The 12598-nt window shown below is 39.7% G+C and overlaps 1 protein-coding gene across 4 annotated transcripts in view; it reads right to left on the bottom strand.

Annotated features, from left to right (window-relative positions):
* Window positions 1-1771: 1771 nt before the first annotated feature.
* Window positions 1772-12598, bottom strand: part of si:ch211-207d6.2 (sickle tail protein homolog) — a 61846-nt gene continuing 51019 nt past the window's right edge. Inside the window, exons 13-21 of one of the 4 annotated variants that reach the window (XM_057333384.1) lie at window positions 11805-12240; window positions 10952-11171; window positions 10596-10843; window positions 10165-10308; window positions 8089-8205; window positions 6613-6690; window positions 4301-5983; window positions 3735-3857; window positions 1772-3307 (exon numbers count right to left, since the gene is read on the bottom strand). In XM_057333384.1, the coding sequence (XP_057189367.1) occupies window positions 2816-3307; window positions 3735-3857; window positions 4301-5983; window positions 6613-6690; window positions 8089-8205; window positions 10165-10308; window positions 10596-10843; window positions 10952-11171; window positions 11805-12240 (3541 nt within the window). In that variant the 3' untranslated portion in view covers window positions 1772-2815. Of the gene's footprint in view, window positions 3858-4300; window positions 5984-6612; window positions 6691-8088; window positions 8206-10164; window positions 10309-10595; window positions 10844-10951; window positions 11172-11804; window positions 12241-12598 lie in introns of all 4 variants that reach the window. The other 3 variants (XM_057333381.1, XM_057333383.1, XM_057333382.1) reach the window with 3 other exon arrangements.

Consider the following 12598-nt stretch of genomic DNA (forward strand, 5'->3'; position numbering starts at 1 on the left):
TTACTCTTCTTCTCCTCTCTGTAGCATTGTAGCGTTTGGACTTCTCGCTTCTTAATAGTAAATGTATTATAATACACAAATTACATGCTAATTAGATGGTGAAAAGCTTAGGGATTCAGCCTTTCTTCAATTTGCATATGAGCTAATTATCTTTCATTAAAGTCAATTATACATTTGAAGGGGACCTAGAATAGAACATGGAGCAGTGTGCCTTTGTCCGGACTCTCACGTAGATTTATCTGGAAACGCTGACAAAGTGGCATAACAGTGCCTGTGCATTTGGAAAGACAGTGTGAAAACAAAATCTGAAAAATATTTGATCAAAACTTTCAAATGAAAAAATGCTTTGAACACTATAAATGCCACTGCAAAGTACTTGTCATAGTGGTTGGCAAGTCAATGGTAACAATACAACGTTGTTATAGGAAGATTAAATCCTCCGAACAGCTGACTGATGACACGTGTCTGAACAGGTACGGTAAATTAATTTTTGAGAACTGAATTGAACTTGGCATTAAAAGTAATGCATATCTAAGCACAGAGGAAAAGTCCAAATTAATAGATGTGCCAATCATTCGTCTCTGAGGAGTTTTTGCTGTCCACATAACAGATATGACTTATACATCAATCAGATATTAATTGCTTTCATGTCTCATATGATGAAAAAGACCGCTGAGGGGCACAGGCACAGTTCTTAAATGGCTTTTGAAACCCATTTTTAAAGACTTATGTTTAAGACGCCCGCTTCGGTTTATCTCTGATATCTCAATATGACCATTCTTAAACGGTTACTTAAATGATAACACGATGACAGAATGATTTCCCAAAGTGTTGTTCACAGTGAGAGGAATTATGTATTATATGCTTTCATTTAAACACAAATCGAGTGAGAATGTATACTATTCAAACAGCAAAAAACTCTATAGCGATAATTGGTTTTCCAATGCAAAGTCTAGACGTTAATGGGATAGTTCACCCGAAAATGAAAATTCTGTCATCATTTTAAACATATGTAAACAAAAGATATTTTGAAGAATGTTGGTAACCAAACAATGGTGGTACCCATTCACTTCTATTGTATGGACACAACTAAACCAATGCAAGTGAATAGGTGTCGTCTCTGTTCAGATAACAACATTCTTCTTTTGTGTTCTGCAGAAAAAAGAAAGTCATGACCTCTTGTCATTTCAAACCCGCAAGTAAATGATGATAAAATTCTTAAATTCTTGATTTCTTAAATTCACTTTAAAGTACTTGCTTTCAAACTTGAGAGATGCAATTAATACGCAAAGACAAAAGGGAACACCTCTGAAAAATGCATTACGTCTCTGAAAAACCTTTGTTGCTGCCTTTCTGAAATTCATTTAATTCTGCTCACTCCACATTAGAACACTGGCCCGGTTTCATGGACAAGGCTTAGCCTAAACCAGGACTATGCCTTAGTTAATTTGGGCTATTTAAGTCGGTTTTAATAAAATGCCGTAGAAAAAAAAAACATTACTGATGTGCATCTTGAAACAAAACAATGGCACTGACATATTTGAAGATATGTCAGGGCAAGTTATTTTTAGTCTGGGACTAGTCTTTAGCCTTGTCTGTGAAACTGGGGCTGAATGTGTTGTTTCTATCGAGAATGCTTAAATGACCATTGCTTGTCAGTGCTGCCCTCTGCAGCAGAATATTGAAGATCTGGAAGTGATTCACATGTTTGCAGCACATCCAAATATGAACACCATGAAGAACGCTTTGTTTCAAGAGAAAAGTAACAATCCACTGGCAGCCCTTTATTTCATAAACATCTGGCAAGCTTTCGTTTCACACAATTTTTGTACAAGTTATACAAAATCAGAGATCATATTTACAGCAATATACCTTTGCGTTATTCTCTGAATAAATGTATGGGAAGCACGCATAGGAGTAAAGTTTGGCACAAAGTTAAACACCTTTTATATCCAATATTTAAGCAATACTTCATAAGTAAACAATTTTTATTTTTGGCATTTGACAAGCTTTTTAAAGGAGCGTAAGAATGGCACAACACATAGCGACAGAATTACTACAATGATTGTACGTCATCCACTCAGGTAGAGCCTTTAATGAACAATAAGTTCATGTGGCGTTGTGGCAAAACAACCAATAAAACAGGTCATAGGCTGCATAATGTTAGTTTAAACTGGCACTGCACTGGAGTTGAAGAGGAATTAACACTACTTCGGTTAGATCCCTTTCTATTAAATCATTCATCGCAGGCTTGTTGACCTGCATGATGTATATACAGTGGGCTTCAAAAATGTGAGAACTGTAGTTTCTATTTGAGAAATAATTTTGTACTTATTTTTCTGTTTGTGCACAATCTGGTCAATGTTATCTGAGAGCGCTCTAACACAAGCAAACGTCAATGTCTCAAATCTGGTTCCCTAGTAATTCTACAGAATATTACAAAACATATCTTGATTTTACGCCATTGTAAACTCTAAAACTTAATGTTAATGTAATCACACTTTTGAACACCATTGTATATGGCTAATTAAAACAAAAATAGGCTAAAATAGTCTGTATTCATCCATTTTCCTTTCTCCAAAATAGCATGTTTGACATAGTTCATGTAAATAAACAATTTCCAATGCACTGTAAAATATAAAGCCAACACTGTCATTTATGATCCCTCGTATCAATAAAGAACAAGTGTTTCAGAAGCATAAGTGACTGTAGATCTATTTTGTTGAATTCTTAAGATTTCAGAAGTAGACAGTAATACCACCCTAAATACACAGCATCAAATCAAGACAAATCTCTGTCCTCATTACAGAACATCTCAAATCCCCAACATGAGTGCAAACAAGAAATAAAGAGAGCAATGGAAAGCTCGTGCCATGTCTCCGCTTGAGGATGCTGGCGTGCTGCTGCCGTCCGTGTGTGCAGTTCGGCCACCTCGGTGCATGGCAGTGGGGGAAAGAAGAGAGGAAGAGGAAGAAGTTGGAGATACGGAGGAAGAAGAGGAGCTAGAGGATGAATAGCAATAAGAGCAGTACTTGACATTTTGAGCGTGTGGACAAAGCGCAAAGTTTTGATCTTTAGAGCGGCGGGGGCTTTGGATAGAGTCATCTGAGGTCAAGGCGGGTCCACAGCTGGGCCAGCTCAGACTGAGAGACGGGATAAAGGATTTAGAGGAAGAGGTTTGATTAGTAGCCCTAAACACATTTGAGTTAAGAGCATGGGTCCTTGAGCTAGGAACACAGGCTGGGATCTTAGATGCAGGCAAAGCAAGGGAAGCATGTTCATCAGCTTTCATAGCACTGCCGTTAGCCTGTGAACAAAGATGCCGGAAGACACGGAGAGTCAAGGAGGATGACACATACGAAAAAATATAGATGTCTATTTCCATAAAAATATTCGACGGTGAACCACCAACAAAAATATTGCTCTAGTAACAAAAAGGTGTAATGTGGATCGACATTACTTTGGGTTTTTCTCTTAGTTTGTTTCACACATGAAACAATAAAGGGGAAAAGGAGGAATAAAAGGATTTTGGCACTACGCAGATGTCTTCATAATCCAACAAGTCTTTTACGGTCCTTTGGTGACGGTGGTTATGACAAGCATGCACAAGCAGGGGGTTGCGATGATGTACAAGGGATCCACGTGTGTCCACAATAAAATGACGGATTCACAGTTTACAGAGCATTCTTGGTCATTTGTCTTGACATCATTTGGTTGCCCTACAGTAAAACCACTTGTCGGAATTGCCTCTGGGGATCCTGAAGCTTCTGGGGCTTTTCGGGTTTTTCCGCGATCCCAAGATGCGGGCGAGATTTAGGCGATGAAATCCTACTCGAAGCAGGTGAGTCGCCGGTGTTCTGTAAAGAGTCACAAAAAAACAATGTCAAACACAGATAAAGAGTTTGTCAGAGAACAGAGTTCTCAGAGAACAAATTCTCATTTGTAGACATAATTGTGGACAGAAAAATACAAGCAACATGCTGATGTGAACCACAGCACCAAGTTCCCGACCACCACTACATGCATTTTACTAACCCCGGACCTAACAGATTAGAGCATTTAGACAGAGAAAAAAGTTCACGGCTTCAACCTCATTGAAAGTCTGAACAGTGAAAGTAGAGTAAAAGTGGGACAATCCAGACACCACGTCCATATTCATGTCCACTAAAATCAGTTCCCAAGTGTACTCGACAGCTGAGGCCTACAAAACACATTCCGAATGGATTATTAGAATCGGCGGTTAGAAAATCAGGCCTTAGAAACCCAAGCCACCGGGAGAAGAGGGAAGATGAGCGGAGACCTGTTTACTGCTGGAGCTGGAGGAACTGGAGGAGCCTGACGTGCTCGTGGAGGAACGTGACTGTGCTTTCGATCTCTTATGATGAGATGACTTGTGTGGTTTTGGTTTCAGAGGTGGTGGTTTTTTTGTGGGACTGCCGTCCTCGGTTTCTGTGTGACTTGGGATTCTTTCAAGCTTTGAGTCTCTGTGGGAGACTTCAGTCGACAGTCCAACGGGTCCAATGTCACTTATGGTGTTTTCGAGCTGTTTGATAGTTTGCTCGAGACTATCTAACGTTTGGTATGTCGTCTTACGGATTTCCTCTGTCCTGTCTCTGGCGGTCTGGGGTGTGGCGCTGGAGCTTTGGGATACAGTCCGGGGGGTGGCCGAATCAGGGTCTGCGTGGGTTTTGACCTCAAACCTCTTGGCTTCTTTGTGCTCGCTCACGGTTCCATCCGCTTCCTCTTCGTCCTCGTACACGACCACCTGCAGAGTCTTCTTCCCCGTTTTGGTCCCCGCGCGAAGGGCCTGACCAATGGCGGCGAGCTGCTTCTTGGGAAACTTAAACTTGAATTTCTTTTTCGCATCTTTAGGCGATCCCGTTTTGTCTCCGTCCTCGACGTCGGGAGAGGAGCTCTCGCAGGAACTCTGTCTCTGTAAAGGCAACGCATTACCGACGCTGCTACTTCTCTGATTGTTTACCTTGTCTACGATATTATTTCTGGCCATTATCTGTTCAACGTGACTCCTCGAGGTCATTTCCACTTCTTCTTCGGTCTCTTCGTCAATGCGTTCCTCGGACAGAACTCTCTCCAGCTCTTCCTCACACTCAAAGACGGTGGATAGGCGTTTGTACGCCTGTTGGATATCCATGGGCTCATCGAAAATGATAATCACCGGCTTCTTATCATATCCGCAGTCCTCTGGGGCATAAAGGGTCGGTTCCGAGCCCACTTTAAGAGTTTGGACGTCCTCACCTTTGCTGTTTACCAGCTGCTGGTATTCTCCTGTGGACAAAGCCTGTACTCTGGATTTAGTGATCCTAAAGGCAATGTTATTTGGTGGAGGTGGGGCTTCTTCTCCAGGGAGGTCTGGACTTAAACTGGCGTCCTCTGTGTATCTGACCTGACTATTGGATGATCTCATTATTACTTGCTGCTCAATGTCATTCTGCTGTGATGACCATGTGGCACTGCTTGGTTGACTGACAGGTGAGTGAACCTGAGGCTCAGCATTGTGAGAGCTTGTGCAAACAAGTGTAACTTCGACAGTGGTCGTTCTAGGTTTTACTGCCGTGTCTTGCTCATTAGATGTATATGCTATCTGCTGCTCTGACATCTCAACGGGTTTGATTTTCTTTGAGGTTGTTGGGACTTCCTGTTTTAATGACTTCAGAACCGATTCAGTCTTCATCTCTATGGGACTAATGAGTGATCGTTCTTTTACAGCCACAGCAAACGAGTTTACAGGACCGGATGACCCCTGCTGAGCATCGCTCAGCTTGCTTTGGGTCTCCTTGACTGATTTAAATGAAATTTTAGACACGTCATCTGATGTTAACAGGTTTGGTTGGTGGAAAAGGTCAGAAGCGTTCTCAGATGCAACCTTGGATGAAGGGAAGGTTGCTTCTGTGGGCTCCTGCAGGTCAGCTGCTCCACTTTCACTTGACGTCTTTGTGGTTGTTCCGGTGATGTAAAATATGACCTGACAAAAAAATTAAGAATTCTTTGGATTTAAAACAACACATTCAAGGCAAAGTGAATATAATATGTATGTGTAAACATACAGACGCAGAAAAATGAAGAGACCATTTCAAGTTTTATCAGTATTTCTAGATGTATTGTGGTCATTCCAGTTCAGAGTCTGTTGAATTTCAACAAAATCAAACCTCAGGAGTGACATGAAGTCATCCAACAGCAATGTGAAAGACTGACAACATGACAAGAGACATGAAAACTGATAAAACTCCAGGTTATCAGATAAAACATTTTTTTTAACTTATCCTAAAAACATACTATTGTATTGCTTAAAAGTAAATATGAACTTGTGTTCTTTGCAGTATTTGAGGTCTTAAAATACAGAGCATTTTTTCTGTTATTTTCACTTGTTTCTCCAGTTTTCATTTTCTGCAAATAAATGCAAATAGAAACGATCTTTTTATTAGAATTTCAGTAGAAATATTGCCAGTGGTTCACAGAATGAAACAAAAATAATAATTTCACCCAAACACATACCTATAAATAGTAAATTCAGAAAAACGGAATATACGTTTAAATGGTGTCTTAATTTTTTTCTGTGGCTGTATATGCTCTTAACAAAAAAAAGATATTTACCTTAGGTGAGCCAGGTGTTACACTATCTTCTGTAATTTCAGATAGTTTTCCTTCCTCTGACTGATGAGTGCTGCTCTGCTAGGACAGTTTGTTAGCACAGAGTCATTACATTGAAGTGATTGTGTGCCAGGACTATATGTGGGCTCAACTTCACAGTGAAACGCAGACAAACGTTACAAAGTAAAACAGATCAATGGCGCCATCTAGAGTTGTTTAACAATTTGTCGTATTAAAGAAACAAGACTTTTAACTCATAGGTGGAAACCAATAGTACAGTATGTTGACAAGCACTACTGCAACAAAAAATGCATTTATTGTTACTGAAGATGTTTGTGAATGTGAATTTTTAGCACTTTCCATGCAAAGATGCCTGTGGACAAAACATGCTTTATGGTCAGTTCATTTTTTTAAACAAAGTATGTTAGTGGAAAAAAATGAGTTGGATTCAATCTTTGAAGAGATGCTGAAATATTGCTCCTGGTTTTAAACCCATCAAATGCCTATTAATCTTTAAAGTGGGGTCTGAGGACCACTGGTGGTCCGCAATCTAAAGCCAGTGTGTTTGCATAATAATTTGCTATAAATTATCAAATTGTGCTTTATTAGAAGAACACTTAAAAAAATAAACCAGTCATTTCAATGTTTGGGATATTAACGCTACAGTTGTATTGTTAGTGTTGATTTTATGAAGGGTTTTAAGAAAACCTGAAAAGTAGTACGTAAAAGTCAAAAGCCATTTGAACAAAATGACCATCTAACCATCAAAGCACATGAGTGGTATTAACCTAATGTATTAATTGTGTTTTTATTTATTTATCACTGTAAAATGAGTCTGAAGTATTTATTTGAAAAAAAAATCCATATCCAATACAAATTTGGTAAGGACATGTTATATGTATGGGGTGCTTGGAAAATTTCTTTTTTGTAAGGGGTTCCTGGCCCCAAACATTTTGAGAATTCCTGATTTATACACTTATAATCTGATCTGGTTGTTAACAATGACATACAGGGTAAAACTGATTCTGAAACTCAAGTTAAAAGTGTATCCAATGCCTGTCATAATACAGAAATATAATCTTTAAAAAAGAAAACAATTAGACACCAAACATCGGCCAGTCATTGGTCAAAAATGTCCTTAGAGTGGACATCCGTCCTCTTTTTTCTAAAAATGAACTCTGACTGCTGAAAAGGAAAAAGGTCAAAAGTCAGATTGAACTAAATGACCCTCCAACAGCCCAGTGACTCGGTCCCACCCCTCTTATCCGGCCGCTTCTATTAGCATTCAGAAAGAGAGCTGTGAGTGACAGACACACATTCGAACATATTATTCCTCTTTTAATGAGGGGTTATGGTCAGACGTCAGCGTGCATCAGTATGAATGTTACGTATTAGTGTCAGTAGAAAAGGAGGTTATGGGACATGACTGCCAGTGTGAGACTTGTGAATGGGTGGTTAAGCACACGTCACATTCGTTACCTTTGTGTGGTGAGAGAGGGTAAGCCTTGGTTCCCTCTCACTGTCTGAGGGCTCATGGGTTGTGAGATCAACAATATATCTGGGCTGTAAATCTTTAACGGTGCACTTCTGAAACACCTGAGGGAGGGTTGAGGGTGGGACATTAGGTGCTGTGGCTTTTTATGGTGAAGGTTTGGTTGGTGAGTGATTAACAGAACAGAGCAACTTGAGTTGCACAGATGACACTTGTATTGAATACATGCGATGAATACAAAATATATGTGGCATCCGAAAACAAAAAAATATAGATTTTTTTTGCAGTACTAAGATGATCTCCGTGTACTTTTAGTTTGTTACTAAAAATAACAAAGATGAACAACCTTTGTTTCATATAAAGAGAACATTGTTCTCTTGCTAAGCTGTTTGGTTACCATAAAGTACTTTTTTGTAATTTTTGAATAATATATCCAAAGGCGTCGATTTGGATTGAGGGAACACTAAATTGTCCCTACCAATAATTTCGACCAAACAATTAATCTACACCTATATATAACCACTGATGTCCGTCTGTGTCAAGTGTTTTTTACTTATTACATATTTTATTCAACATTTATTTATCCAGGAATCATTTAATTGAAATTAAAAATCTCTTACAAGCGCGTTCTGAATAGCGCAGTTTGTTGTACACAAATGGTTAAGTTTCGTTCACTGCAATGAGTCCCGCCTCCGTAGCTTACGTCGCTTTATGATTGGCTTTGCCTTCTGTCGCTAACGTGTAGGCTGGAGCTGATTCGGTATACAAAGCGCCAATGCAGAGCTGTGTCAACAAGACGCGATGAGCATGATTGTGCAGGCTACTGTAAGCAAACATTCTTACCAACAGTTTATTGACAAAACTACGGGACATGTTGCGTCACATACTGATTCAGGAACAGTGTTTTTCCCATTGCATGACAATCCCCTATTAACCGGATGAGTTGCAAACTTAAACATTAGTGTGTCTGTAACTTACTTGTTTACATCTATGAGGATAACTACATATAGTTTAATAACATGACAATGACTTTATTAGCTAAAAAAGCTTATTTTTTCATATGTATTATTATTTATTATTTTGTAGATTTTTCCTACCTGTTGAGATAAAAATTCGAAAAAGTATCCTTAGCCAAATCCTATTTTTTTATAGCCAGCACGTGTACTTTTTTCTACGTTTTTTACTGTTTTTACAAAATTGTTCAAAAGTTTGGGATCACGTGACTGAAATGTGTTTCATGATTAAAAAATATTTTTATCTAAAGGCATATCCTTAAATGTCTGATATTAATTTTGTAGACAAAAATATATATTTTTTGAAAAGGATGACTTCAATAATGACAAAAACTGTCAACAGGAGCCCGGCGTATGTGGGGAATCCTTCAAAACTGTTTATAAAGCGTCACACCTCAAAATGTTGGCTACTAAAATGCCTTGGCAACATGCTAATTCTCCGGAACTACACTGAAAATGCTTAACATAACAGATTTTCGTTTATTTTGGATTTCTTTAGTCACATTAGTTAGATTTGTGTTATCCAGAGTTTCGATAAGTTTACTGTTGTTCTAAAACGTGTACTGTAGGTTAAATGTATATTTATTCATACCAATTATACATATGTTTTTGTAATATAAACTATTGTATTCAATTTATTTTCCTTTCCTATGTGTCCAGTTTTTTGGGTGTTGCGTACTGTATGTTTCTGTGTGATGTATGCTTTTATGTTTTTTTTTGTTGCTTTTATGTTTGTTTAAGCTGGTCCTGGATTCATGCTGACGTCACAGTCAAAGAGGAAGTTACCTATTCTGAACTACAGAGGGCAGCACCAGTCAAACTTCCGTGAAACCCAATATGTCTCACAATATCCCTTAAAGTGGTATATTTTTTGTGTAAATGTTTACATTGGTGTGGCTGTTTGATGTTCATATGGGCTCGATGTTTGTCACTTAACACCTATTTTTCAGCCATGCGTTTCCTACTTTCACTTTTTTATCATTAGTCACAGGTTTACCTCCACATGTGTAAAATAATAATGTGAAGAGAGGATAATAGTGTTCTGCTCACCTGTAGCTCAGCCATAATCTTATCTCCTTCATCTTCTTCATCTTGTAAGGTGGAGGTGTTGACGGGGGGAGGGGTGCACGGCTTGGGCTTGACCTCTGGGGGCACACGCAAGGGTTTGGGCTGTGGAGCTTCTTCCTCAGCCTCCTAGAGCCAAAACAATCAGCCAAGTGTGACCAACCCTCACCCTCTATTATTTCTTTCATAACAACAAGAGCAGCTGGAACCCACACTGTGGCTGTCATTATTATTCACAAAAACAGGACACAATACGGCACACCCAGGCCAAAGATATCACAATACAATTTCAACACATATCAAGCACATCTGCAGGAATCCACTGAGAGAAGATGTCTGGGAATGCAGTTCAACAAGGCCTGAGTGACTTCAAATAATGTTGTTGTGATCCTCATTAAACAGCATAACACACGCACCTGAGCGCTAGTTGACTCTTTCCGGGTGGTGTAGATAACCTCTCCTGACCGACCGGTGGTGAGCCTAGTTCCGGAGGGGTAGAATCTGCGTGGAGGGGGAGGAGGAGGCGATTTGCTGGCGGTCTCGGGGTTCGGCTTTCCTCTGTCAACACTAGCCCTGTGGGGCTTTTCTATGGTTGCCTTCTGTGGTCTCTCTAAACTGGTCTGGACTGGTTTGTCTGCTTTGGGTCCATCTTGTGGTCTAGCTTCTGTTTAAACAAAAAGTCGTCAAATAAAATTTTCGTGCAATACATACTCTGTAACATAAACAAATGATTTAGTTGTATATGCAGATTCATAAGAGAGGATGGACATACCAGGAAGTGAAGACACAGGAAGTGAAAATTCCATCTCATCTAGGCTGCTGGGTGGTTGGGAGGTTTTGTCCGCCTGGTCGCTCAACTCCAGGTCAGGTATGGAGTTCAAAAGGCTGGCCTGGGTCTGCTGAAGGATTCTTTCCATTTCTTTCTCCATTTCAGTTCCAGCAGAGTGAAGCGTGCTGTTTGTGTGCTTTTCCTCCACGGCTCTTTCTGAAACCTGCGAAGAGCGCCACAGATATCTGAAGTTAGCTCCTGCAGTAGCTCAAAAAGAAATGCCGAGGTCATGGGTCTATTCCCAGGAAACACAAAAACGGATACATTATTGTAATGTTTAAGATGACGAGGCTTATAATATCAGCGAATGGGAATGAATGAAAGCTTCTGCCTAATAAATACATAAATGAATAAATAGTTTTATTCCTTAACATTTGAATGACTTCAAAACGGTTGCATTAATAGAGCCACGACACTCAGATTTTTATTAAATAGATTCAGGTTACTTTCAATTAATACGTTTCACAGATTCAGTCTAGAAAAAGTTGAATATCCAGTAGACATTTAAATTAACATGACACATTTGAACATTTTCTCCCTGTGAAAATAATTTCTTCATGTCCTAAAATAGCTTTAATGTAACTCTACACCCTTGCTTCATTTAGTATGCGGTATATGCAAATTAGTCCAATTTGGTCAACTATGTGACCTGTTATCTTTGGTTTTAAGGAAAATTCAATTTTCACCCAAGGGAGACTTCGTTCGTAGATAATCACACAACACCATGATGTTTTTGTACTAGTTGCAATCTATGAATCTCAATCAATCAAAAGTGAGACACACAATTGAGATTCACCTCTTGAGACATGCTTGTGTTCATATTAAAGGCGATCTCCTCCATGAGCTGTGAAGATGTGAAAGATCCACTTCTAACAGCAGTGGCTGACAGCTGAGCTTCCTGGCCCTGTGGAGCGGCTCTCTTTTTGAGATCAGGACTGTTTTCTCTGCTCCTGGGTATGACCATCGCCACAGTGGGCGAGTCCCGGCCGTGGGAGGGTGTGAGCGGGGGGCTGGTGTGGTGTGTGCTGATGGGAGTGTTCCGAACCCGGTGCACCGTGTAGGGGGATGAGGGTGTGGATTCTGAGCTGCTGACTTTTGCGGGTGATCTTGGCTGTGGAGTGGGAGAATCCTGCATGGGTTTGGGAGATCTGCAGCCCTCAGCATAGACAACTGAATAATCAGTAACCGTCTTTACTGTTTCCGATGCATGATTCTGGCTATCAGTAGCATATCTACAGAAAACACAGAAAGGAGCACCACAATCAATTATTCACTCTATACAAGGACTGCTTCACTGCGATATGTGAGGTAGCAACGTTCTTTATAAAATAAAAATGGTCATTTATATCAAAGGTTCTCAAACTTTGGGTCATAAAAAGGGTCACGCAAAGCCATTTGCTGTTGCGGTGCATTAAAAAAGTTTATTCCAGCAACTAACAATTAGACTTGTATAGTTCACACGTTTATTGTGCTTGGACACTGGATGCGCAAGCGGCACATTTACAGCGCGACGCATGTAGCTTATAGCCGCGTTTATTAAAAAGTTCAAATATAAAGAAAACCCAGTACAACACTAATGATGTAAGAATG

Source organism: Triplophysa rosa, linkage group LG5, assembly GCF_024868665.1.
Source record: "Triplophysa rosa linkage group LG5, Trosa_1v2, whole genome shotgun sequence".
NCBI lineage: Eukaryota > Metazoa > Chordata > Actinopteri > Cypriniformes > Nemacheilidae > Triplophysa > Triplophysa rosa.